The sequence below is a fragment of the Molossus molossus genome, unplaced genomic scaffold, assembly GCF_014108415.1.
Source record: "Molossus molossus isolate mMolMol1 unplaced genomic scaffold, mMolMol1.p scaffold_m16_p_7, whole genome shotgun sequence".
Taxonomy (NCBI): domain Eukaryota; kingdom Metazoa; phylum Chordata; class Mammalia; order Chiroptera; family Molossidae; genus Molossus; species Molossus molossus.
Window position 1 is genome coordinate 104,165,538 of NW_023425401.1, and position 27,350 is coordinate 104,192,887.

General features: G+C 50.2%; 3 protein-coding genes across 7 annotated transcripts in view; all 3 read left to right on the forward strand.

Annotated features, from left to right (window-relative positions):
- The first annotated feature begins 1,175 nt into the window (after positions 1-1,175).
- On the forward strand, positions 1,176-3,327 carry TMEM139 (transmembrane protein 139). Its single transcript, XM_036247487.1, has 3 exons — positions 1,176-1,423; positions 1,866-2,411; positions 3,225-3,327. Exons 1-2 carry the CDS (start codon positions 1,191-1,193, stop codon positions 2,275-2,277), a joined length of 645 nt encoding a protein of 214 aa, XP_036103380.1. The 5' UTR covers positions 1,176-1,190; the 3' UTR covers positions 2,278-2,411; positions 3,225-3,327.
- A 441-nt stretch (positions 3,328-3,768) lies between these two features.
- Positions 3,769-21,448, forward strand: CASP2 (caspase 2). Of its 5 annotated transcripts, none has more exons than XM_036247463.1 (11): positions 3,769-3,856; positions 7,859-8,009; positions 8,294-8,461; positions 8,610-8,691; positions 9,231-9,325; positions 9,597-9,773; positions 14,717-14,845; positions 14,957-15,047; positions 18,924-19,073; positions 19,229-19,338; positions 19,469-21,448. In XM_036247463.1, the coding sequence occupies exons 1-11, from the start codon at positions 3,783-3,785 to the stop codon at positions 19,598-19,600; spliced, it is 1,359 nt and encodes a 452-aa protein (XP_036103356.1). In that variant the 5' UTR covers positions 3,769-3,782; the 3' UTR covers positions 19,601-21,448. The 5 variants fall into 5 exon arrangements, with proteins under 5 accessions (XP_036103356.1, XP_036103357.1, XP_036103360.1 ...); XM_036247464.1 differs by having other exon boundaries at positions 9,252-9,325; XM_036247465.1 differs by lacking the exon at positions 3,769-3,856 and adding an exon at positions 4,671-4,736.
- A 4,916-nt stretch (positions 21,449-26,364) lies between these two features.
- The window catches only part of CLCN1 (chloride voltage-gated channel 1), a 28,864-nt gene continuing 27,878 nt past the window's right edge, over positions 26,365-27,350 (forward strand). The window contains exon 1 of the mRNA XM_036246574.1: positions 26,365-26,544. Coding sequence (XP_036102467.1) covers positions 26,365-26,544 — 180 coding nt within the window. The remainder of the gene's footprint in view (positions 26,545-27,350) is intronic.

Consider the following 27,350-nt stretch of genomic DNA (forward strand, 5'->3'; position numbering starts at 1 on the left):
TAAGACACTGAATGGGTGGGGGGTGGATGGAGTGAGGCGAAATCAAGGTGGGGCCCTAGGAGGCCAGCCCTAAGAAGAAAAGGGGAAAATGAAGCCTGGGCAGGAACGGAGGGACTGGGGCAGAAAAGAGGGTGGGGACAGTGGGCTCCACCTCCGCCCCGCCTCCCCCTTCTCCCACAACCTACTTTCTTTGGAGTCTGGTCGAGACAGGTGAGGTGGGAACTCCTAAGGTTGTTGTGGCGCCAGGGTATGGGATTGGGGCTGGGGTATAAGGAGGGGGTCTGGCCCTTTTGTAGAGTCTGTGAGTCCTTGCTGTGTCGAGTTCAAGGAACTCCTGGCAGGCTGGATTTGGGATATGGCTGCCTGTGCATTGCTGCTATGTTGCAAGGAGAAACTTGTTCTCCCCACCAACCTCCCAGCCCCTGTTAACTCCAGGCAGGAAACTAGAAATCTGAGTTTACTGGGTTAGAGCCGGTAGAGAGCGGAGGAACCTGGCGGATGTGGGGTGTAGAGAGGTCAGGGGTTATCTGGCTTCTGTCCATGGCCCTAGGCCTTTGCAAGATTTTCTCACATAGCGGTGGCCCTGTGGCTATGTTGTGTCTGTATTTTCTCCCTCCAACTAGAAAATGGCCTGAGTGGAGGAAATGGTGGGGTCAGACAAGGGGTAAGAGGTGTTCCCTCCCCAACCTCATCCAGACAGGGTCTTACTGAGGGCCTCTCACTGAGAAGCTGATGGGTGGAGGTCCAGTTCAAGCAATTAACAAAAAAAGGGCAGGGCCTGCCCCACCACCTGGATTCCAGAGATGCCAGTGAACCCCAAGGCCTCAGGGCCCACCCAGAGCCCGATCCTGATGGAGAACCCAGGGAATAAGGAAAAGGGAAGGCAGGCAAGGCTGTAACACAGTAAACTGGAATGATAGCTGGAAGTCAGAACTCTTGGGCAGGTTTCCTGGCTTATTCCACACGTCCTTATACCCTGGGACAACTCTGTGACCCTACAGAGAATGACAGAACTGGAGAGGACACTGCTTATCATTTATTTTAGCCATTATTTGATTCGAGATTGAAGAACTTGAAACCCCAAAAAGAGGTCTGATATGGTTAATTTGGAATCTGACCCAGCCATGATGCCAGTTGCTGGTTTAGACACAACAACTGTGTGTCTTTTTGCAGGAGCCTGGGGAGGGGCCATGGTGCCAAGACAGTTGTGGGGGAGACTGGAGAAGCCATTTCTCTACCTGTGCTGCATCTCCTTCTTCCTGGGGCTGGCTTTCCTGGGCATCTGGCCGGACATCAACCCTGCTGCTTATATTTTTCTGACCTTGGGTGGCTTCTTCTTGTTTGCCTGCCTCCTGGCCTGTTTTCTGGAATGGGTGTTCCGATCAGTGCAGCCGGAGAGCCCAGGGGCCTCAGGCAATGCTCGGTGAGTCAAGGGGTGGGCAGGACTGAAGGAATACACTGTAGCAGCGATTCTCCACCTTTTTCATCTCATGGCACACATAAACTACTTACTAAAATTCTCTGGAACACCAATTTTGATTCATTCACACCGGACAGCTGCCTATTGTGTTGGCTGTTGTCATTTTTTAATTTGACCCTCTAAGGGAAAAGAGGTCAGTGCCCCCGACTAGACAGGTGTTGCATGTTTTAAAAATTCTTGCGGCACACTGGTTGAAAATCACTGCACTGTAACCATTCTCTGTGTCTGTCTAGTCTCCCAGTCATACGGGCTCTGCTTTCCACTTCTGTCACTGGTGTCAGTGAGAGGAGGGGACAGAGGCATATGGAGGGGTCTACTGTTGGTAGATAGGAAAGGGAAAAGGGCTCCTTTCACTAAGCCACCTATGACCTCATTTCTCCTTCAGGGACAATGAAGCCTTTGAGGTGCCAACCTATGAAGAGGCTGTGGTGTTGGAATCACAGTGCCGCCCCCCAGAGTCGGATCAACCACCTCCCTACAGCAGTGTTGTAATCCCCCCAGGACTTACAGAGGGACAGCCTGGCCATCCAGAGGGGCCCAGGAGAGCCAGAGTGGAAAGGCGAGTGGGTTCAGAGGAGTCTATGACCCCAGGAAGCCCTGGAAGAGCTCCAATCAGCCTTCGGCTTCGGGGACCACGAGTCGTGTCCACAGCTCCTGATCTGCAGAGCTTGGGCACGCCCCCCAAATTGGAGTCGCTCCCCAAACCGGAGCCTCTTACTCCACCCCCCGACTATGATATCAGCTTTGGTCACCCTGATGATAATGTTTTTTATGAAGACAACTGGACACCCCCCTAACAGACTTTCCCAGCGTATACCATCTCTCTGCACCATCCCACTCATTCATTTGACCACATTTCCCAGTGCCTGCTCCTCATCAGGAACTGGACATCAAAAAGGGGGACTTTAACCCAGAGGAGAGTCAGGCTAAGGTAAGCCCTTCCCAGTTGAGATGTAGAGGGCACAATTTAAATTTTCAGGCAACATTCAGAAACCTAACCCATATCTGCCACTTTCGGAGTTAGACTGAGGGTGAAAGAGGCAGTGATCCAGAGAATCTGGAGAAGGAAGAAGAGAAACACCTGAGTGACAGTTACGTTGCTTCCGTTCCAGGGGCTTTGCCTCTATTAGACACTTAGGCTTCCCAGCTCCGTGAGGTATCATTACCCTCATTTGAAAAAATGAGGAGTGCAAGGATCAGAGAAGTTTGATTATTTGCACAGGGCCACAGTGCTAGTAAATAGCATAAAAATAACCTGAATTCTGCTCTTCAGATCCCAAAGCCTATTATGTTCTCAAAACAAGGTAATCAGGCTATCTGCACATCTGTCCATCTGTTTTGGACAACTGCTGGTGAGGGGTGGAAGACGTCGTGTGGACAGCATGGGGGACCCATTAGTTGCGTCTGCAGAGGGGGGAGGCTGAGTGTGGCCAGGAGTGTGCAAAGCCTCCTAGAGGCGCAAAGCTAATCAAACCTGTGATGGCCCCTGCTCCATGTGGGAAGCAGTTCCGGGCCAAGGGCTAGAGAGCAGTGCCCAGTGAAGGGTCCCCATCCAATCGGGAAGCAGTGGAGTAGAACTGCTCCACGGTTAGGGTCTCCCCATTTTGAGAATGGGGTGGTTAGGTGGGTCAGCAGGGATAAAGCGCGGGCTTCTACCCCTGGGTCATCCAGAGTGAGGCCTGGAATCATCTGCACAGTCTAACTGTTTCGGCTTCACCCCCCGCCCCCGGCCCTGCTTCCTTAGATCTCAGCAAGCACCAGATCGGCTGCTATCACGTGCGGCGGCCTTGGTGTAGGTTTTACACCTACCCTCCTCTGAGATGCGCCCGCCACTCAGGCCTCCAGTCACTGAGCAGGTACCTCTCTGGCGCCTTCTAGTGTTCTCCACCTCCTTCCCTTTTGCAATAAAGGAAAAATCCCGGCCACACCCGTCTCCCTCGAGTTCTTGCAATAGGCCAGGGAGGCGGAGTGGGAGGTGCGGGGGAGGGAGCCATAATTTCCGCGGGAACCCACGGCCAATCGCATTCCAGCATGCGGCAGAGCGGCTCCTCGCTCTGTCCCCGCCTCTTCCCTTTCCGCCGAGCGCGCGCTCCTTCCATTGGACGACGCGTCCACCACGAGGCTCTGCGCTTGCGCACGCCTCGGCGATGGGCGGGGCGGGGCGGGCTCACCGAGGGGTGGTGCTGAGAGAGGGCGCAGGCGCGTTGCGGGCCGCCAGACGGGGGAGGGATGCAGAGGACGCGGAGGCTTTCGGTTTGTTTGGGTTGTGGGCGGTGCGAGCACAGCCCGGGAAAAGCGAGAAATGGCGACACCGATCGCCGGCTCCCGGCCCGCCCTCCCCGTGAAGGGGCTAATGACCGCGGACAGAAGACGCAGGTGAGTGAGGGAAGACCCCACGGGTCTTTATAGGGCCCATGGAAGGGGATCGCGGGTCCCACGCGTGTGGCCCTGGCTTCTCCCCCCACCTTGGACCCCCTATAAGCAGCCTTGTGCTGACTTCCTGCCACGAATGGGAAGCCGGGTTCTGCCCCCCACCCAGGGGCGCGCGGGCCCCTTCTTGACCTTGTCCCTCCCTGCCCAGCTTCGATTCGTCCAGCCCAGGGGGACTTTGAATAAGGGGAGCTCTTTCCAGCCCTGCCAAATCTCGGCTTCTCTTAAAGATTCTCCATCTTTAAATCTTTCAGAGACTCTTTCTTTCCCCTGCTTCCCCTCGGAGGAATTGTACTCTGTCCCCTTAAGCGATGAGACCTGCAGACCTCGGAATCCTGCCTAATGTGCACTTAAATTGGCTTGACTATATCATGAGTGGTATTGCTTTGGGTGTAGTGACCAGATTTTCAAAGCAGTCAGCACAGGCTTTGCGGTGTGTACTGGGAAAGGCTCCCGGTGTGTCTCTGCCTGTGCCCCAGTTGTGGCATACAAGGCAGACATCACCCAGGACAACATTGAAATGCCTCCTGGTCCAGACCCAGAAGATTGGGAACAGAAACCTGCAGGAGCACACAGAATCAAGACTCAAGAGCTCCCTTTGTGTCCTTTTCTCTACCGCTTCCTCCCCTTCCAGATGTGTTCTGAAGTTCTAGGTGATGGTGGTTTCTCTTAAAAGTCCACCTTTGAGATTCTCTGCATAATGTGGAGTACAGAAAGGAGCAGGTGTGTGAACAGATGATGCTTCAGATTAAACCCAAGGGGTTCCTGATTGAAAATTCAAGTGGGGAACTTGAAAGAATTAAAACTGGGAGTCAATTAATGAATTGTGAGTATGGATGAGACACACTAGGGACAGGTTCTTTGGTGGGGTATTAATAGATACCAACATTTAAGGCAGGCCTAAGGTCATCTGGAGGAACTAGGAATATAGGGGGCAGAGGGAGGATCTGGAGAAAATGGTGTCAGGGGACCCAAGGGATGGGGAAACTTTGTTTTTTTTTGTTTTGTTTTAGGTTTTTATTCATCAAAAGTTAACAGCAACAGGCACATATTAAAATGAGTATGGCAAAGCCTGTTACAAATGGCTTTACACTCAGACTTTCTCCCAAGAAAATGACTGTTGCAACAAACTAAACATTAAGCAGTCTTCTACAGTAATAAGGGGAGTGCAATTGAACTAAAAGAAAGTATTGGTTTTTCTTAAAACTAGATTACAGCTGCATTTTCTGTACATAAAACAATTTAGAACAGATTACAAAAAAGTGGAATGTGTTGTGTGTTTTTTTTAATCCTCGCCCGAGGATATTTTTCCATTTATCTCCAGAGAGAGAGAGAAACAAATATCGACATGAGAGAGATACATCAATTGGTTGCCTCCCGCATAACCTCGACAGGGGCCGGGGATGGAACTGCAACCTAGATACACTCCCTTGACTGTAATCGAACCCAAGACTCTTTGGTCTGCCAGCCGACGCTCTAACCACTGAGCCAAACTGGCCAGGGCAAAAGTGGAATGTTTTAAGTTTAAAATTAGTTCTTAGATTTTATTCTAGGAAACATCTCTTAACATCCAAAGGCCCGCCAAAGGGTACCCTTTAATCAAGGGACCGGACAAGAAAACTGCGGTCTTTGCAAATCAAAACAAGTATGATCACTTAACTCTGTGGCTCCTGGGGCAGACTGACAGCCTACCTACAGGGGGGAGAAAGTTTTCTTTTGTTAATTCTCACCTGAGGATGTTTTTCCTTCTATGTTCAGATAAAGTAGGAGGGAGAGAGAGAGAGACATTGATGTGAGAGAGACACATTGATCGGCTGCCTCCTGCACAACTCTGACCAGGGCCGGGGACAGACTGCAACCAAGGTACGTGCCCTTGACTGGAATTGAACCCGTGACAGTCTAACCACTGAGCCAAACCGACCAGCGTGGGAGGAGAAAGTTTTAAGAAGAAAATGCTACTAGTAAATTAAGGGAGGAGACCTGGGTAAACCTGCTCTGCCATTGGTATGTGTCCTAAAGAAGTAGTCAGCCTCCAGTTGTATGTGATGTTATCTTGTGGTTGGCCTGATTTTCACATATTTTTACAGAGTTTATACATATCATCATTGTAACTGCTTTGGTGTGTGCTAAGGTGATTCCTAAATGGAGTTTTAGATTTCTCTAGGTTGTGTTTTCATAGCAGGTTTTACTGAAAGTTTGAGGTAACAGGAGTATTTCAAGAAACAGGAAGTTAAAATGGGATTTAAAACAATAGCTGTTCCAAAACCAAACTGTAACCTAAGTTGGCTGCTTCCAACCCTGGGAATGTTTTCCTGACCACTTTCTCCGTCTTGGGATCCCATGTGCTGTCTTCTTGGATCTCTGTCAGCGGTTCCTAGACCATGCTTTCCTCTCTAACTATAATTCTCTAGCCTAGCGTTAAGCCAGACACATCCTATAAATGCATGATATTTCACTCATTCTAAGATACACATTGTAACATCTTTAATTCAGGGCGGATCTTTAAATAGGGTTTTAAGTTATAAACTGAAGCCATTACCATATCCCTGCCATCAGGCCCTTACTGTTTTCATATGTTTGGAAACAGACTAAGCAGGCTGGCGAGCTCTAGATCCATATAAAGTAGGCACAGGGATGATATACATTGAAACGGGATTCTTCGTTCATAAACAAACTGAGCTCTTTCCAAGCCTATAGCAAAATGAAGGAAACCTTGAGATAAGGTAGCCCTAGTAAACTTGATTACTTTGTGTCCTTTAACTCTCTCTCTTTTTTTTAATCCTCACCAGAGAATACTTTTCCATTGATTTTCAGATAGAGAGGGAGAGAGAGAAAGAGAAACATTGATGTGAGAGAGAGACATCGATTGGTTGCCTCCCACAAGATCCCAACCAGGGCCGGAGATCCAACCACAACTGAGGTACATGCCCTTGACCAAAATTGAAACCATGACCTTTTGGTTCCCAGGCTGACGCTCTAACCACTGAACCAAACTGGCCAGGGCTGTGCTTTAACGCTAAGTGATTTTCAAATTGTGGTGATTGTGTCCATCACTGGTATTTATCCACTGTGACTTCCTGTCATACTTTCTACTTACCCAGTTTTTACAGGATTCTGATCATTTCTAGTGTCATTTTGTCACAGGAACTTAAAGTTGAAAAGCTATAGTTATAATTGGTATAAGTAGGCTAGATAGTGTTTGTCTGTGTGTCTGTCTCATTTGTTTTCCATTAGACCTGGCGATTGGTTTGAGTTTTTGCCATTGTATCAAATTACTTATTCCTCACCCAGGATCATTAAAAGCTGATATCACACCCTGGCCAGTTTGGCTCAGCGATTGGAGTGTCAGCCCACAGACCGAAGGGTTGTGGGTTTCAATCCCGGTCAAGGGCATGTTACCTGGGTTGCAGGTTCAATCCTTGGCCCCGGTCAGGGTCGTACAGGAGGCAACCGACTGATGTCTGTCTGTCTCTCTCTCCCCATCTCTCCCTCCCTCCCGCCCACTCTACCTAAAAATCAATGGAACAATATCCTTGGATAAGGATCGACCAAAAAACTAATATCACTTTCAGCACCCCTGATAAATAATATGAAGTGTTTTTTTGGAATAAACTCTTAATTGAGATTGGTCTGTCAGAGCAATATTCCTTCTCAGGAATATGTGTGCTTGTGAGTATTTTGTTAAGATAGCGCCCCCTCCCCTCCCCCCAAGACAGACCATGTGTCTCAGACGATGCTCTCAGTGGGGCATACTCCACAAAGAATTATATACATCATTTCCTTATGCTCAGTGTGTGACTGCTTCATACTTAGATTTTAACCAGATTCAACAAAATGTGCCTCATTTTGGTTGTTGTAAGTCCTGTTCCTACACACACCTCTTGCGCTCCACCCTTCTGTTCGCTGTTGTCTGTACTGACAGCTTTCCTCTCTGTCTTTCCTCCGCAGGGCCCTGGAAGTGTGTGGCATGCACCCTGACCATCAGGAAGCTCTGAAAAAGAACCGAGTGATGCTGGCCAAACAGCTGTTGCTGAGTGAACTGTTAGAACATCTCCTGGAGAAAGACATCATCACCTTGGAAATGAGGGAGCACATTCAGGTATCTAGAGGCGAAAGAGAAATGCCAAGTACACAGAAGTAGGAACAGAGCATGGCGAAGTGTGAAAAGGGTGCGGTGCCCTACCAAGGGACTGAAAAAGCCCTTCTACCCTAGAGCATTGAGCAGAAAAGGTGTATAATAATGTGAAGGACCTCACCCATGTAGTTTTTCTATGCAAGGAAGTCTTGAGATGGATGATGACATTTTTAGGAAGCTCATCTTGAGAAATAAAATTATAGTTAGATAAGTAAATATGATTTCAACGTTTTATTCTTGTATCATAGGCCAAAGTGGGCAGTTTCAGCCAGAATGTGGAACTTCTCAACTTGCTGCCCAAAAGGGGTCCCCAGGCTTTTGATGCCTTCTGTGCGGCCCTGAGGGAGACCAAGCAGGGCCACCTGGAGGATCTGTTGCTCTCCACCCTCTCGGGTCTTCAGCACGTACTCCCACCGGTATGGCGCCCTCGATACGTGGCGTGTTGAGAAGGGTTAGTTTGGTGGGAAAGGACCTTTTGAGACAGGGTGGGAGAGACTAGATCTTTGTTTTATTGAGACTGATCATCTCCCTAAGACCTGGCACGGGCCTCCTGATTTTTTCCAGTTGAGCCATGACTACGACTTGAGTCTGTCTCTCCCGGTGTGTGAGTCCTATCCCCCTCACAAGAAGCTCCGCCTGTCTGTAGGTGAGAATGAGTGGGATGAAATGGGTCCCACAAATTGCCTTCCCTTTTCTTAACTGGTGTCTGACTTTGCCCTGGCATGATACCTGTTTTCATTCATATTGAGAACAGTTTCCTCAGTGAATTTGTGGGATTACCAGGGCAGTTTAGATGGGGTATTGGTTAGGCCTATTTTCTTTCCATCACAGATGATGTTTGCGTGGTAATTGGCCCTTGGAGCAATTTGTATAGGTAGGGTGTTCCTGCGTATGGTTGGCCTGTCTCCTCTATGAAGCTGAGTTGCTGTAGAATGAGGAAAGACTACATTATGGGCCAGTAGCCTGCTGATTGACTTGCTTCGTGATGAGAACATTCAGTCATTCAGTGAGCTGAACACCTGCTATAGCCGGGCTAAGTAAACAGGTCTCTCCCTCGTGGATCTTACAAGTTCGGGGAGTGAGCAAGGGATTATTAAAACCCCAGTTCAAAGGGTGCCTGAGGTTATGAAGTGCTGGGATTGATGCAGAGAGTGTGTGCTAGTTTCTTGGCTTTCTGTGCCACAGAGACTGTGGAACACTCCCTAGACAACAGAGACGGCCCACACTGCCTTCAGGTGAAGCCTTGCACTCCTGAGTTCTATCAGATGCACTACCAGCTGGTGAGTCGGGCAGAAGGGCACAGAGAAGAGTTGGGCAATGAGACCCCCTTCCTGGGCATGGGAACTTAGTTTGCGTGGACATTCTCTCCCTGTGTATTAATCAGAAAGTCTTTGCTGATGGGATGGCTCCTGTGGGCATTTTGCCCCTGTCTTGATCTGGGGGGTTCGGAAAAAGATAATGTCTTTGTTTTCTTGAAATGTCCCACCTAGTGGGGAAGGCGTCGTTTCTGTCGTCAAGAAGCTCACGGTCTAATTGGCATCCCCTCCCCAGGCCTATCGGTTGCAGTCTCGGCCTCGAGGCCTCGCACTGGTCCTTAGCAACGTGCACTTCACTGGAGAGAAGGACCTGGACTTCCGCTCTGGAGGGGACGTGGACCACAGCAGTCTGGTCACCCTCTTCAAACTCTTGGGCTACAAGGTCCATCTTCTACTCAACCAGACTACACAGGTACCCGACGCAGTACTTGGGGCAGAAACCCCTCCTGCTCCTCTGCCTGCTGGGCTGGCCTCACCTTTCTGCTTGCTCGTTTCTGCCTCCCACCTTGCAGATAATAAAGAAGAACCAGAGTCAGCCAGCTGCTTTAGTGTTGACTGCTCAGGGTAGCTCTCCCTGCTGAGGGATAAAAGTCCATGGTTGGGTTCTCATTTTCCCATGTTCAGCAAATTAATTCCCAGCCACTCAGGAAGTGAGGAGACACTGAGATTCACCCAACCAACTCAGAACGCTATTTCTAAGCCAGCGCTACACAGGACATAGGGCGTTTACTTCTTGGTTAACCAGAACAGAAATCTAGTTCTTGATGTAAATATTACTTTGGCTGATAAAATTCTCACAAATGGAAGTTTGCTGGAATTGCCCTTGTAAATACCATTTTGTGGCAGTTGAGTGAATTAGCATATGGAAAAATTCCTCATTTGTATCAGTTGTGTGGCCACAAGACATCTTAGGGTAGGTGACACTGGACTAGACGCTGGCAGATCATAGCCTTATCGTTATGGGTTAGCCTCTGTTATCCACCTGCACTTCCGACTTGGTCACCTTTGGCTGCTTATGTTTGAAAGTTGATAATGGCTTATTGGTAAACTAATACTACTTCATTTTGATTCCAGAATAGTAATACTTTCCTAAACTTGCCTTTGGGAATGTCAGTGGTACAGTGGAAGTTTCTGGGAGATTCCCTTCGATCTGTTGAGGTCAGGGTCTGTGTTCTGCCTTCAACATTGTCTCCGTTTCTGTTTCCACTGTCTTGCTTTTGTAGACAAGGGATGTATTTGCCAAACTTGGGTAAGGCCCATTTCCTCAGTAGGTTGCCCATGCAGAGAGGTAAAGGCACCCTTGCCCCCAGCCATGACTCAGCAGCTGCTTTAGTCATCAGGTATTCAAGGAGGTCATCACTTTTCCTGAGAGATCTGCTGGGCACGGAGGGAACAGGGCCGGGACATCAGCCACCATTCCTACAGGGGAAGTCCTGCTAGAAAGGATTAACAAAACAAGTGCTTTCTTTGCTTCCTCAAAGGTTCTGCCCTGGTCGTTCTTTTTACTAGGAATTTATGATGTCCTGGTTTTCCAAATCGTGTCTAATCAGTAGGGATCTTACATGCCTGATAGTGAAAGATATAAGCCTGAGTCACCAAGTCAGCTATATACTGTCGTTTTCAGAGACAGTCAGAATGGATTGACCCGTGAGCCCACTTCACAAACACCATTCCTGCTTGTGCTAAACCTGATGCAGACTCGAGGACCTACGATTCTCATTGTCTGGTTACCTTGTTCTGTAACTAATTGCAGTAGCATCAAATTTTGAGTACCTTAGAATGGGGCAGACTGTTCGGGACCAGAGATTGACAAATGTGGACCTTGTGTTCTAGGGACCTCAGATGAGGAAGTCTTGACATCAGCAAAACAGGAAGTATGTCCCTTATATTCCCAAGCAAGATTAGAGTCAGTGTCTTCTACAGTAGTTAAGAGGTAGATGTGGTCTGAAGGATAAATGGAGACTTGAACTGGCCTTGAAGGATAGAATTTCCTAAAGAGAGGTGTGGTGGAGGGATCCTAGGCAGGGAAAACTGTGGACAGGAAATGGGTGTGATGTTAGGGACCTTGGTGGGTGAACCAAATGCCTAGGGCAAAGGAGTGCTAAAAATACGATTGGAGATAAAGGGACCAGAGTACACAGGGCCTTGGATATCTTCCCAAAGGAATTGGATGTCCTTGTTTGACATTAGAACATCATTAATTCTCGAACAGAAGGGTGATGCATTATTCACGTGATGATTCAGGAAGACTAATGAGACACCATTGTAAAGAGTGGAGTAGTCTCTAGTGGCAGGAAATCCAGTTTGGAGTTAAAATCATAATTCCAGTACGAGATGGCGAGGGCCCAGACGCGTAGTGGACCGGAAGGGGAAGGATATATGTGAAAACGGTATAGTGGCACGGTTGTACTCTCAGTGCTTGGTGATCAAAGGACTGCAGACAGGTAGATGGAAAACTTAAGTGCAGAATTGAGGGCCTCAGAGAAAGTCAAGACCAAAGATGTAAATTTGGTAATGAATTGCGTTGGAAAAATGCTGAATGAGAGTATGAGATCTCTGGGGAAGAAATTAGAGTAATGAGCAAAGGGCTTAGCCCTCCACGTAGCCCAGCCTCAGCTCCACAGATTCAGGACGCGAGGAGGACGTTGCAGAGTCCATCTCGGGCAGTGGCCAAACCCAGCTCAGCTGACATCGGGTGGTCGCGATGGGGGTGAGAAACGGATGCCCTGGGCATCTACACAAAATACTTTCTCAAGAGACACGACTCTTGCTCTATAATTAGCTGGCGAGCAAAGAAACAGACCAGAAAAATGAAGATCGTCTCTCTTCCTCCTGTTACAGCTTTGTGACTGTAGCGGTCATTCCATTTAAACCTGGAGGCAGTATGTAGTCTCAGAGAACCCTCCTTCGCGCACCAGGCTGGAGCTCCCTGGTCTCCTGCCCGTGGGCTTTCAGTTTCCTGTCATCAGTGTTCTCACTGCGTCTCCCTCACGGGCTCCTGCTTCTAGAATTACAGTTCCTCATATGTGAGGAAATGAGATACGTTTTAAGTGGCAAATTTTCTTTTACTGTGTGGTATTGGTTTTTAGCTTGCAGTTGGGTCGCAGGCTGCTTTGAGAATGTCGAGACAAGCCGTGGGTCATTCCAGGAAAATGACCCACAGAATTTTGCGTATAATTGCAGAGGGTTCACAGGTTATTCTCTTCCCCTGTGTCCCCACCCCCTAGCCAAAACACAGGCAAGTTAAGACCGCTCTTTGGAGAAGTAATTTTATCTGCAATTTTATCAGAAGTAAAGCTGCACATCCCACTTTAAGCTATGCTGCCTTTGGGGAAATCCCCCCCAAATGACTAATCCCCATTTATTGAATGGTTTAGTCATATCAGTTCAGTTACGAAGTGTGTGTTCTTACTTTGGGCTTCCTGTCCTCTGTTTACTAACCTAGTAACCCCAGGGGAGTTCAAAATGCTTGTGAGTAAGGGCCGCGCATACATTTTCATTCCCTGCCACGAGCAAACGTAACCTCAGCTACTGCGTGTTCAGGTCTGTGACAGCCGTCTTCAGAGGAGGGTTCATACTTGTGTGTGCTCTTGAGGTTATATAGTCTTGAAGTAAATTAGTTTTGGATATCCGTTATAACCTTAAGATTTCCAATATTACGATTGGCTTCTGTTTGCCCAGAAAATATAGACTTGTTCCACAGAGTCAATTTCTCCATTTCCAGTTACGTTGCAGACTTTCAGGTGTTGTATAATTACAGGTCTCAGTTATGTGCAAACAGAGGTACCATTGACCCTTGAACGGCCCACTTACATGCAGATTATGTATCCCCAGATTTCACATCCGCAGATTCAACCAACCTCGGATTGAAAACAGTGTTTTCAGCCCACTGGAATCCGAAGGTGTGGAGTGCCAGCTGTGTGCCTTGTTCTGCGCTGTTTACAGAAGGGACTTTAGCATCTGCGGATGTCGGTATCCTTAGAGTGTCCCAGAACCAGTCCCCACAGACACCGAAAGACGATTTAGTTAAGTTTTAGGGGAGTCACAAGTATACATGGAGTTTTGACTGTGTGGGCTCAGTGCCCCTAACCTCCTGCACTATTAAAGTGTCACCTGTACTGCAAATAGTGGTAGTTTACAAGCTTTGCATATCAGAGTCACCTGAGGGCTTGTTAAAACACAGTGGCTGGGGCCCAAGACTGCAGCTCTGACAAGTTCCCAGATGATGCTGATACTGCTGTTTGAGGGACCGCACTTTGAGAACCACTGCAACTATTACACAAGTGTGTGCCTTTTGTGGGTGGCTGTGTGTGGTAACTATCTGACTGGACAGCATATTTGCCGTCATCACAGTTCATTCAGATTCATAATAAAATAACTTGTTATCTCTGCTCATCTGAGATAGGAGAGACACCCTAGACATCTAGAGTTGCAGAGGGAGACGTAGGTTTAACAATTAGTATCAGATAATTATACGATAGTATAACCATCCGTTGACGGGCCAAATGCCTGAGGCAGAGAGGTATCGTGTATCGCAACTCAGTGCTAGATAAGCAAGATTCTTACGTTGGACTACAAGGTTGACCAGTAATAGGTTTTTTGAAAAAATGGTATCGTTACTCTTCACTAGACATGCACATAACAACAGTGGCGGGTCTTTGCAGGGCGTGCTAGACATAGCTCTAAGTTCTTTTTCTTACAGAACGGGGGTTAGAGCCTTAAGGGGCTTAATTGCTGGTACCAGTTTTGAACCCAGGGGTCAGACTTTGGTCTGTCTGATCCTGTAGCCTGTGCATGTAGTCATGGCCCTGACGGAGTCTTCCAGACCGTGTGCTCCTCCCTGAGCAGGTGTTTTATATAGATGGCCTCACTGTCTCCGGGCACTTAATACCCCAGACAGAAAACAGCAAAGAAGAACTGCGGTTCTCTGGCATCATGGTCTTGTTAGTCCTTTATCACTGGGCAGTTTATTTTCTTGTGGCCCCATAGGTGATGCTCAGCAGGTTTCCATTCATGTACAAGGGCATTTGCTCTAAAGAAAGATCTGGTTGGTGATGGGATGGGTCAAGTTCACTAGTTCTTGATTAGTTTTATTGGTGGCATGCTTTAATCCAGGAGTTCTTAGAATGTCTTAGTCTGTGAATTTTGTGCTGCTGCATTCAGAATTCTGTGTCTGAATCATGCATTTCTCACGAGTCCATGCTGTTTTTAGCCTCTTAGAGGGTCTCTGACTTCACTTACCATTGACTACAGAAAACATTTCATCGTCTAATACTTTAAGGTTTCAGACACCACAGAAAGGCTTACATCGGTGCTGACTACAGTGAACATCACTAAAAAGTGCATTTCTTCTAGGACATGCAAGAGAAGCTCCAGAGTTTCGCCCAGTTGCCGGCCCACCGAGTCACCGACTCCTGCATCGTGGCCCTCCTCTCTCACGGCGTGGAAGGCGGCGTCTATGGTGTGGACGGCAAGGTGCTGCAGGTGCGTGGTCTCGGGACCTGCCGTCTGTGCAGGGCTGGCTGCTGCTGTGTGCATAGGCTCGGGAGGGCCTGCTGACACTTCACCTCCCGTCTCCCTATTTCTTCCTGGCAGCTACAAGAGGTTTTCCGGCTCTTTGACAATGCCAACTGCCCGAGCCTGCAGAACAAGCCGAAAATGTTCTTCATCCAGGCCTGCCGTGGAGGTGAGTGCCCTGGAGGACGAGCGCCTGGGTGGTGGCTCCGGGCAGCCTACCCCCAGCCCTCACTTTGCTGTTTGCTCCTCTCAGGTGCTATTGGATCCCTTGGGCACCTCCTTCTGTTCACTGCTGCCACCGCCTCTCTTGCTCTGTAAGTGTCTCCCGATGCATGGGGTGTGCTGGGACTTGGGCAGCCCGTGCTGTCAGGTCGGCCAGCGCTGCACCGCCATGCCGCTCTCAGGACTCTCGGTGTCTTCTCTTCCCAGGACTGCTTTTCTCTGTGCTGACCAATAACCCTGATGCGCTGCCTTGTTCCTCCTTCCAGTTCAGGATTTTCTGTCTCCTCTCCCGTCCCTCTCGCTTGATCCCCTTCCTCTTCTACTTCCTCTGTGTCTCGTCCCCTCTTCCACCCTGTCCTTTCTCTCTTCGCACCCACCTGCCATTCATGCGGCCCCGCTTCTCCTCATCGTCAGTGTGCCGTGTGGGAGGGGACACAGGTGCCCTGGCTGCCTTCCCGGAGCCGCTGCCCGCCCTGTTCTCTCGCACACCGTCTCTTTGCCCAGGACTCCGTGACTCGGCCCAGCAGACAGCGGGCGTGCTTCTGCCCTGGGAGGCGACCAGTCATGAAAGCTCTAACTGCCCACATTCTGCCCCTTCCACTGACTACTTAGGTCAAGTTAGAGAAGTTACCCGATGTCCCTCTGTCTTTGTCTCCTGCATATGAAATGTCCCCTGACCTCAGGCCGATCCCGTAGGGCTGTTGTGACAATGAAATGAAACAGTAACATGAGCGGCTTGCTTGGCCCAGTACCTGGCATCCGGTGACCACCAAATGCCAGCTCCAGTGCCTTCGAGGGACTTGTAGGTTGGTTTAAAGGTCACTTTGTCCAAATAATTATTTATTCATTTTTTAAATCCTCACCCACGGATATTTTTCTATATATTGTCAGATAGAGTAGGAGGGAGAGAGAGAGAAACATCGACGTGAGAGGGACAGATTGACCGGTTGCCTCCCACACGACCCCAGTCAGGGCCAGGGAAAAACCGCAGCCAAGGTACGTGCCCTTGACTGAGATCGAACCTGCGACTCTGGTCCACGGCCGACACTCTAACCACTGAGCCAAACCGGCCAAGGTGCAAATAATTATTTTTATGTGTTGTACGTTCACCACATGTAAGTGATTGATATTGTTCTCACTCTCCTAACATCACTAAAGGATGTAATTTATTGAGGCCCCATACCACGACTAGGACTACCCTAGGCACTTTCACAAGCAGGCGACAACATGGTCTCGCCAAAGCACCTACTAATTACTAGGAGAACATACATGAAGTATTTTTGAGTAGTTCAAAGGCCTCAAGTGAGCAAGGGAGAAATGAGTGAGCCGCCTTGCATACGAAGAGGTAAGCTGTAAGGAGAGGAAGCTTTTAGGTCAGCTTAGTTGGAAGAGATTCTGTGGATAGGATGAGGCTTCATCTGGACCCAGAAGGATAAGCTTTACCTAGGTGTGGAGTACCAGACAGAGCCCTCAGGGGACGGGGATGGTAATACGACAAGCACAGTGAGATGGCAAAGAAGTCCCCTCCTGCCCCACCCCTAGAAAATGGCGTGCTAAGTCAGAAGTATGCCCAGGTCTGATTGAAAAACCGAGCATCTAAGTATGTAGTGAGATGTGGCCACAGGAGATGGGGCCAACTGATCATAAACCTTTAGTCATGGCTGAGATTCGGGGCGTCGGCGATAGTAGTATGGAGCTTTGGGGAGCATCAGTAAGAAATCACGTGATGGGTTTTTCCAGGACGATCGCCGTGGCAGGAAGCCGCACTAAGAAAAGGGTGTGGCCCTGGCCAGTTTGGCTCAGCGGTTAGAGCGTCGGCCTGCGGTCCGGAGAGACCCGGGTTTAGTTCCCGCTAAGGGCACGTACCTCGGTTGCAGTTTGGCCCCGGCCCTGGTTGGTCATGCGGGTGGCAGCCACTCAATGTGTCCCTTTCACATCGATGTTTCTCTCTCTCTCTCTTCCTCTCTCTCCCTCCCACTCTATCTGTACAAAAAATGGAAAAATGTCCTCGGGTGAGGATAAAAAAAGAATAATAAAAAAAAAAAAAAAAAAAAGAAGCCCTGGCCAATTTGGCTCAGCGGTTAGAGCGTCGGCCTGCGGTACAGAGAGACCCGGGTTCGGTTCCCGCTAAGGGCACGTACTTCGGTTGCAGTTTGTCCCCGGTCCTGGTTGGTCGTGCGGGTGGCAACCACTCGATGTGTCCCTTCACATCGATGTTTCTCTCTCTCTCTCTTCCTCTCTCTCCCTCCTGCTCTGTCTGAACAAAAAAATGCAAAAATGTCCTCGGGTGAGGATAAAAAAAGAAAAGGGGGTGTGAGGGCAGGAACTTCCTTCTCTGTTCACTGCTGTATTCCTGAGCCCGGAGTATTGCCCGATAGACTCGGGGTAGCGCTTGATAAATGGTGAATGGATGGATGAAGACTAGCAGTAATCCATAAACAGATAAGGGGATATTGGAAAGACAGAGCCAGTAATGTTTATCGATGAATAGATCTGAGACATGAGGGACACACTCAGCGTGGCCTAGATCCTCTAGGAGGTGTCACCCCCAAAGTAAAGTGAAATAAAGACATTCCTGCTCATTTCCCCCTATATTCAGAGATGCATACATCGCTAGATCTGGATAGGGAGGAATTGCTCTAAATCGGAATCTTCGCTCTAAAATTAAATACTTCAGGGCATGACCAGTAGCCAGCTTTGCCTTTGAAACCAGCTCACCTGTCTTCCGCTCTATGTACTTAATATGGTCGCTGCCCGTAAGAAACTCTGCCCCCTCCACAGCTGACTGGAGTGGAAGCTCTGTGGGCAGAGACTTCCCTTCACTGCATCCCTAGGGCTTAACACCAAACCAGTGCCTGGCACATGGCAGTTGCTCAGTAAGTTGTTATTGGATCCGTGATCCCGGTCGTTTTTCCTGCCATTCTTCAAGCTTCGCTCTCCTTCGCTCTCGGAGTGTTACATGGAGCTGGCAGCGTTGTGACAGAGCATCCTTTTCATTTCTTGTGTCATGAGCTGTGTCTTCCCTCTTTCCTTCCGACTCACCCCTCTCCCACCCCTAGAATGAAACAGTATCAAAATATAAGGACATGTCTGGGAATATACAGAGCCTGGTCAAGAGGTTGGGCATGTGCTCAGGGCAGGCCGAGAAACCACTGAAACTACTGGATGTATAGTGTTTTCACGTTTTTCCTCGTCTAGCAGTCCATCGCCTCACCACTCGGCCACTTCGTCCCACGTGGTTTTTCCTCTTTTAAATTGCTCTTAAATCTTGGGTGCCTGTACAGTGTGGCCTAAGAAATTAATAACCAAGTAGTGTGATTTTAAAAATACCAAAAACCCCTTGGAAACAGCTGGTCATGCTTAGTTTTATAATTCTTTTATTGATACCTAGATTTCAGGTTGTGACCTTTATATGGCATGTAGTCATTTTTTGTTTATAAACTTGTTTCTTTTACAACAAATTAAACATATCAATATTCTATTGTTACAATGAAAAGCACCATGACTTTCAACTACATTGTTCAGTGAGAAGTAATCGTGGACAATAGGTGGTTTTCAGTCTGGTTACCAGGGATGTGGGCCTCGCCCGGCTCGCGCAGATGGACAGCCCAGACCCTGTGTTTGGCACCCTGAGTTCGGGTGCATGCTGGGAAAAGAATGGGAGTAACGTTTTGTGTGTCTTAATTCATCGGCCCTAGGTTGGACTCAGCAGCTGGAAATGGCTCTTCCCAGTCAAGTTGCAGGGACTTGGGCTTGCCTGAGATGGGCCCAAGAGAGAGGGGAGGAAATAACATCCTTGTCCCCTCTGTCTGCCTTCATGCAGATGAGACGGATCGTGGAGTTGACCAGCAGGACGGAAAGGACCGTTGCCCATCCCCTGAGCGTGAGGCGAGCGACACTGGCACGCAGGAGTTGCTGAAGACGCGGCTGCCCACGCGCTCGGACATGATCTGTGGCTATGCCTGCCTCAGAGGTACTGGGCGTCCGACTGTTCCGTCCTCCGATAGACTGGCACTTGTTCATGGAGGGCTGTCTGTGGGGGCAGGTGCAGGCTGCCGTGGATGACTGGTTTGGGGGGTCCAGCTGTGCCAGGGTGACCTCACACTGCGACCACTGTCCTGGTTGCAGGGACTGCTGCCATGCGGAACACCAAACGGGGCTCCTGGTACGTGGAGGCCCTCACTCAAGTCTTCTGTGAGCGCGCTTGCGACATGCACGTGGCCGACATGCTTGTCGAGGTGAGTGGGCTGCGGCCCCGAGCCTGTGCGCACACCTTCCCCCCCTCCCTCCACCGCACCGCCATCTCGCCACCCTTCCTGTGGAAACACCACATCCTCAGACTTTGGACCTTGGTTTTTGCCTTTCCAGGTGAACAGACTTATCAAGGAGCGTGAGGGCTACGCCCCTGGCACGGAGTTCCACCGCTGCAAGGAGATGTCAGAGTACTGCAGCACCCTGTGCCAGCACCTCTATCTGTTCCCAGGACACCCTCCCACGTGACGCCACCGCCGGGCAGCAGGGGGCGTGCGGAAGCCTTGGCAGCATTACACTGTCTGTTCTCCCCCTCGGGCACTGTGCGTTTCTGGGCTGATCCGCAGCCTGCCATCTTTGCCAAGGGGTCCAGACCCCGGGACCGCAGGCTGGCTCTCTCCTGGGGGTCGGCCCTAGCTGGACTGGTCGCTAGCAGCCTTTGGCTGGCAACAGATACTGTGAGCACTGCGTGTTTATGCGGAGAGCATGCGGGTCTCCTGGACCTGAGCTCACTTCCTGCCGGGGCTTTTGTAGGTAACACTGGTCATCGCTTTGATTGCTTCAGTGACGATGTCGCAGAGGTCATCTGTCTTTCATATCCCAGCCCCACATGTCCCAGAGGAGAGTTTGGAAGGACGCACAGGACCAGGGACACACTGCTGCTGTGTGTGGGATGACCTGTGCATTCCTGTGGTGCAGCAAGGCCACCCCTGCAAGGACCGTCTTCCTGGTGCCCCTCTGGGCCCCTTGGGACTCAAGGAATCCGGCTCTCACAGAGGTTAGGGGCAGATGCCTTGTATCTGGAACTTGTTGGTCTGCACGGGGAAGGCCCAAAGATCTCTTCTCTTCCACTGGAAGGAGCTGGCAGAGAGCCAGCAGAGGCAGGTGAGGGTGGCATGCTCCCTCGGGTTCTCGCCGGCCACCTTCTCTCCCTCCTAGGAAATGTCCCTCCTGTAGAGCTTCCCAGTTATCTCCCTGTTTCCTGTCCCCTCCCCGTCGCTCATCCCCGTTACTGCTGCCTCCAGATCTGTCCGAAATACTACGTAGTCGGATCACCTGGCTGCCCGAGGAGGTCATGTACCTGCTCCTGCTTTCGGTGTCGGTGTTACAGCCGCCTTGACGACACGGCTCGTTCCCTTCCCCCGTGTCTGCTCAGGGAGGCCTTGCTGTGGGGCTACACCTGTTCGTTTCCCTGGGAGCTGTCTTCGTCTGTGCTTACAGGCCTCTGACCTCACTTTTGTCCCCTCCAATCTGTCTGGATGACAGATTTTAGTTTTTAAATATCAATCTGGTTCTGTCACTCCCCTGCTTGGGACCCTTTGATTTCTTATTACACCTTAAATAAAATCCAAACTCCTTCCCTTGGCTACAAGCCCCACCTGTCCTTTGAGACTTCTTAAGTGCTGCTTTGTCTCTAAGTGACAGCCCAGTGGCTCCCTCCAATGCAGATGTTCCGAGCTTCCCTGTCGTGAACCATGACAGACACTCGGAGTCGACTGAGCACCACTCACCTGGATTGGGTGGTTTATCTTCAAGGCTCGGCATCCGTGGCACGGGTGGAGGCCTCCTCGGCTGTTCTATCCCTAAATGACCTGTGTTCATTACTGTCCTGTTTAATTCTCTCATTGTACTTTTCATAACCTGTAATATATTTACTTGCTTCCCTTGTTCATCTCTGTCTCCTTCACGCGGGCAAGAGCTTTGTCTCGTGTTGACCAATATGTACCCAGTGCCTGGCACGTGTTGGGGCTCCAGTACATGTTGAAGGAGCAGCCCTAGCTAGAAGCCTACTTTTTGACAGCAGACAGACAGTTTGGTATTTGTACTCTGTATTTTTCATGTATCAACCCTGAAGACATGTCAGGTGTGAAACAGCTTCCTCCACATCTCCCTCAAAGCCTGACAGCGCTCGGCCCGTGTAATAGTTCAGGTGCTCAGTGAAGAGGCGTCCTGTGAGCCAGGTGGTTGGGAGACTCATGACCAAGCCCTGCCTGCCCTGGATCAGTATTGCGTGGAAGTATTTGGGTGACAGAACCTTTCCACTTCCCATTGCCAGGACGTTGTGTTGCCATCAGGTGCCAAATAAATGCTCCTATTTGTTACTGATGTGCGTCTGATGTCTCTGTAGGTCATCGTGACGCCTCTTACTTTGCATGCTCCTTATTTTGCTGCCAGGTTGTTTTTTATATGTACAGGGCCACCCCTGAGATGAGCCCATCTTTGTCACGACCACAGTCCTGGAATACGGCCAGCACGGGGTTTCTCACTGTCAAGAGGCGGGAGAGTCCTCAGCAAGTGGTGTCGGTTCTGGATTATCTCAAGCACGGGGTGAAGGCTTGAGAAACAGGACAGGCTGCAGTTGGAGGACGATGAGGCTTGTCGAATTCTTTACCTCACATGGTCCAGTTTGGGTTTTGAGATTTTCTGGGGTGGGCCTAGGCGGTAGGAATTCTAGGGCAGCCAGGGTGAGATCTAAGTGGGGGGCTGTGTGTAACTTGGGGGATTCTTGGGGTGCGATGCGTCTGAAGGGCAGACCTGGTAAGGCAAGTGCACCAGCAGACGGGGCTATGGCGGTTCAGCAAGAGGTGGGGAATAACTGGTGGGAAGTAGCAGCGGGCCTGGGGGACAGCTGAAGAGGAGGAAGGAGAAAGGGGCTACGTCACGCTGAAGCCTGTCACAGGTGGGCAGAGTGCTGGCCGGAGAAGGGCACTGGGGGCAAAGGGCACGAGGGGTGGACTGAAGCTGGTTGTCTGGACTGAAGAACAGCGGGGTATCCTCGAGGGAGGAAGGGGTACACAGTCTAGGAGAGGTATAAGAACGTTCTGGAATAGCAAGAATAACAGGTACCCAAGCTCGGACTAGGGAGGCTTTGGGGGGTGTGATAAACGGGGATTATAGAGCAGCATCTGTCCCTGAGCCCGGTTCCACGTCCTTCCCACCCCGCCCTTGAATAAGGGTGTCAGGTTGAATCTGCAGTCTATTCCCTTCCCCCACACTAACCTCTGCCAGGAGATTCTCTTCTAAAATTACTCCTCCCTGAGCTAGGGGCTGCCCTCCTGCAGCCTGTTTCCTCCCGTGGGGCAGAGAGCAGGAAGAAGTGAACCGGGAAGGCCTCTCTCCTCGGAGGAAGTCATTAATAACAGCTACAACGGCCTCTGTCGCGGGCACTGTGCTTGGAGCCTGCCCATCCTCCCACAGTCCCGAGTGGGTCACTCCCATTTCCCAGAAGAGGAAAATGAGGCTGAGACTTCGATTATACAAAAAAGGAAGAAATGGAACTTGAAGGGCTTGGACTTGAAATCACAGATCTGAATGCTGGCTCAGCCCTTTAAGATACTAGCGACCTTGGCTAAGGTACTTAACCCCACAGATCATCAGCCTCCCAGAGCTAAAGAATGAGAAAAATTGTTTCTTACCTTCAAAGGTCCCTATGAGGATGAAATACAGTCAAACCTCGGTTCACGAACATCTCCCATCTCAAAACAGCTTGGTTCTCGACCATGTTGGTCAGGGTGAAAAAATCTCCACGTGCGAACAAAACTTCGGTTCTCAACCTGACAACCCGATGACAAAATGCATCTCAGGCCACAAAGGAGAGAATGGGAGTCGGTTTACCCCGCAGTGAGTTGTGGTTTTGCTTTTTGCTTTTGCTCCTGATAAAATGGACAGCACAATTTTAAAACACACAGAGGCCATCAAGTGTGCTGATGTTGCTGAGGGTATGCCAGAGCTCAACACATGGATCGCAGGCAGGCAGAAAGCAGTTGGCCAGTGACAGCATTTCAGAGGCGAAGATGAGTGAAAACACAAAGGTACCCCATACTGCCTTCCTGAAACCTGGACCGAGCGCTGAATGTGATGCGCGTAAGGCTAGTGGGGGTGGTTGGATGAATTCAAGAAAAAGTATTCCTTCACAGATGAAACAAATTCAAGAAAAAGTATTCCTCACAGATGAAACAGTACGTCAGACCCATACTCCTTGTAAGAAAGGTCAAAATGGAATCATTGAGGGGTCTGGAACGGATTAATTCAATTTACACGATTTCTAATGGGGCAAAAATGACTCGGTTTTCCAACAGATTGCTTCTCAAACAGCCCTGGGAATGAATTCGGCGTGAGAACCGAGGTTGCGCTGTGCGCCGTACGGTGAAGCGTGGGGTGTTAACACGTTCACTGTCTCACCAAAGGAGCTGTGGAATAACACGAATTCGTATTCAGTACTTACGGGGACCAAACACTATGGTAACTTATTTTTAATCCCCACCCGAGGATATGTTTTTATTGACTTGAGAGAGAGAGAAAGAAACATCGATGTGGGAGAGAAACATCAATTGGTTGCCTCCCATATATACCCTGAGCAGGGATCGAAACCTCGGTATGTGCCCTGACTAGAATTGAACCCCCAACCTTTTGGTGCATGAAACAACGCTCCAACCAACTGAGCCACCCTGCTAGGACCACCATGGTAACTGTTTTGCATGCATTCTTTTCTCTCCATCGTCCTCCAAGTCACTGCCTTTCTGAGGACACTGAAGCCAGCATGTGAAATGGTCTGTCACCTTCAGGGTGCGCCTTTAACTAAAAATATTCACCTGTGACATTTTTCCTAGAGTGAGATTTTCTCCCTCCTCACTTTGTGGGGGGCTATAGATTTTTCCCACTGAGCTGGGAGACTAAACCTGAGACCAAAGACGGTATTATTCCATCTCAGCCCCAGTTAGGGAGAGAATAGGAAGAAAGTGCATCATGGTTGAAAAACCAGAAGAGGGAGAAAGAGACCTGTCCAGTGCACTCAGGAGGGCCTCGCGCAGGGCGTGGGAAGGAAGCACGGGTTTTGAAAGGATCTGGGAGGCAAGGTCCACCAAGGACTAGAGGAGAAATGACTACCATTTGGTCACTTTTGAGAACCTTCAAATAGCAATTCCATAAACCTATAGGTTTTAACCTTTTAGTAGCATGGACCTTAAGAAACTCTATTTAAAATCTCAGAAGAATATGTATCTTATATAGTATATACATAGCTTATAGAATACATGTATGCTTGTGAATTTGTTCCCAAGTTTAGGAGCTTTTCACAGGACTCCCTAGAAATCCATCTTTGGCCATCCAAATAAGAACTAAGCACTGTACCCATGACGGGGTGGGGTGGGGGTGGGCACGGTCTACATTTTATTCTCTTGTTCTTTTGCACAAAGATAACCCATGAGATCTTAACTGTTCATAATCATAGACTCAAGGTTATTCCTCTCACATTCTGCACTAGCCCTCCCCCCAAATTTCCTTGACACCCCCCCCATTTCAGAATCTGGTTTTCAGAATTGCAGCTGGTGTTTCTGTTTGGCTTGGTCAAGTGTGAGGGCTTCCCCAGTCCCGCCAATCTCTGCCTCCAGGCCTCGGGACCCATGACCAGGCCCTGACTTTATCCGGAATAGTGAAGAAATAGAAATGGGCTTAGGTATGTGTATCTTGGGGTTATCAAGACCCTACAAAAACTGGCTACCTTCAGGAGAGCCGTAGTCTACAAACAGTTAAAAATCTTGCCTGTTTCTGAAAAACCCCCTGCTCCAAATAAATCAATTTCACTTAGGCACTATATTTTCTTTAAGAGAATATTCCTTCCATCTCGTACCAACCCCTCAGAACTCTCTCCTCACTTTCTGCCTGCAGTCATGGTAGATATCACAGAACCTCAGTCCCTCAAATGGGCACGTTTATCTTTGCGGGTGAATTATAGGCCTCGGGGCTTGGAGGATTTACATTAGAAAAGGTACATCATCCCACCTGCTTTAGACACATCCATGTAGCCTAGATCCAAATTTACTTGTAGACCAGATGTTAGCTGTAGACCAGATGTTTAGTGCTCCTGGGACAGACCTCACTTGGTGATGGACCCTAGACTGCACATCGGCTGTATTTACAACTTTTCTTTTATAGTGAGGAGTTCACAGACAAGAGTGTAGTAGGAAAATTGGCAAAAGAAAAGGGAAAAAAAGTGATGCCCGATAGTTTGTCCTTGGCCAAAAACGATATATTGGCCCCAAAAGGGGAAGAGTAGTAGAACACTTCCCATCACTGTTTGTATTTATTTGTGGGCTTTCGTGAGAAGTACTCACTGCCCCTCCTCTGCGTCTCCCGGCCTGTGGCCCACATCCCGTCCCCCGGTTATCTCACCTGACTAGCTAGACAGGTGGGCGCTCCTCCATCCACACGGAAGTCCCATCTCCAGGCTGCTGGTGGGGCTGACACTTCTCAGTCTGGGAAGTGGGAGAAACCCCAGACGCCAAGGCTATCACCCTGCTCCCCACGGCGCCCCACACCCAGTGGGAACGGATGAGGTGGGGTCTCGGGAGGGCACGAAAGCATTAGTAGAAGCCCCTGGCAGAAAAGGCAGGCCTGGAGGGAAAAACTGTACACTGGATGGGTTGGGAGAGGTGGTCCTTCAGAGGAGGACTAAACCGTGGGAAGAGGCGGAGCAGGGAAGATGGCAGAGAGGCAGCAGCTGCTCCCCAAGGTGAGTTACCCTCCAGTGTTCCCACACCTTGGAACCCCTCCACCCAGTACTGCAGCCTGGCCTCCCACACTCGGCAGGAGAGGCGGGACTCGGGTGGTGTAGGTTTAACACGCCCTGGGAGCCACAGGTTTGAGCGCATGCTAAGTAGTTTTCCATCCTGGTCTGGGCGGTATTTATAGAGGGACCAGTGGCTTGGGGCTGGAAGCCTCCTGGCCACTAAGGAAGGGGCCAGTGCTGCTGCCCTGCGGAGGGAATTCCCTGGGGGGCTGTCCCTCAGGTTCTCACCCCAGCCCCTCCCCCACACGGCTCTCACACCTGCTTCGACCCCAAGCAGATCAGATGTGGCAGTGGGGGGGGTCATGTGATGGAGAGATGGCTATAAATAGCTGGGGGTGGGCATGCTGCCCCAGACGCCTTGGGGACAGGCAAGAGGACAGGCTTAAGGAGCTGTCCTGGGGGTTGAACAGGGGCAAGCAGGCCCAGGCCTGGTGGGGGAGGGAGCATGAAGCCATCTGAGTCCCAGCGGCGTGGGGGCGAACAAAACTGGTGGGGTAGTGCCCCCCAGTACCAGTACATGCCCTTTGAACACTGCACCAGCTACGGACTGCCCTCAGAAAATGGGGGCCTCCAGCACAGGCCCCCGAGGGATGCAGGGTCCCGTCCCAACGCCCACCCTACACAGGTAAAGTCTTCAGGGGAGGGGTGGCGGGTGGGAAGAGTCACAGGTGTGACAGGTGGGGGGGAATTAGGAATTGGGCAAAAAGAAGGAGCAGTGTTACTTTTTTTTAACTTAAAAATGACCTGGCAATGTGTTCAAAATATGATGATTCTGCGGAGGGCCGGGCCCAGCTCAGTGCACACAAGTCCTTTTACATAACCTTTCCCAGCAGATCTCTCGAATCCTATGGGGACGGCAAAGCCACACATGCATGAGCAGATCATGCTTACATAAGCTACACCAGTGACTGCCGGGGAGCCATGCCTAGCGCCTGCAGTTCCCTCACACCCTCGCCCGCACACAGCACCCCCACACAGGGCCACCAGGCCCAGGTCCGCCCACCGCTGCTCTGCTGTGGTGCTTAGCCCTGAACCAGCTGGCACGGATCTGGCTCCTTGCGTGTTTCTGGGGCTTGGAATGGAGCACCCCTCTTCCTCATCTCCACCAGCCTGGGACCAGGGAGCGAGAGCCTGTGGAAGGGCGTCACTGAGGGCCACTGGAAGTAGTGTCCTCCCGCTGTGTCCAGGTGGGGTGTGGATGGAAACGCCACCTCCTTCGATCACTGACCTCACTCCCGTAGGTGGAACGGCCGTGAGCAGGGCAGTTAGTGCGTGCCTGCCCACTACTCCGGCTTCAGCCCCGCTGCGCACACTGTGAAATCAGATCTCTTCCACACAGGCGCTCCCAGAAGCAGCAGAACATGGCCCGGCCTGACCCGGGCCCCAGAGGGAGGGCCTCGGTGCAGCGGGGCAGGGCAGGCTACCTGGGGA

What these genes read in the sequence shown, in the direction of transcription:
- CASP2 (XM_036247463.1), top strand. Translation starts at nt 3,783, where the DNA reads ATGGCGACACCGATCGCCGGCTCCCGGCCCGCCCTCCCCGTGAAGGGG. An exon ending in TGGACGGCAAGGTGCTGCAG is followed by an intron (nt 14,846 to 14,956) that starts GTGCGTGGTCTC and finishes TCTTCCTGGCAG; the next exon opens with CTACAAGAGGTTTTCCGGCT. An exon ending in CATCCAGGCCTGCCGTGGAG is followed by an intron (nt 15,048 to 18,923) that starts GTGAGTGCCCTG and finishes GCCTTCATGCAG; the next exon opens with ATGAGACGGATCGTGGAGTT.
- TMEM139 (XM_036247487.1), top strand. Translation starts at nt 1,191, where the DNA reads ATGGTGCCAAGACAGTTGTGGGGGAGACTGGAGAAGCCATTTCTCTAC. An exon ending in GGGGCCTCAGGCAATGCTCG is followed by an intron (nt 1,424 to 1,865) that starts GTGAGTCAAGGG and finishes TTTCTCCTTCAG; the next exon opens with GGACAATGAAGCCTTTGAGG.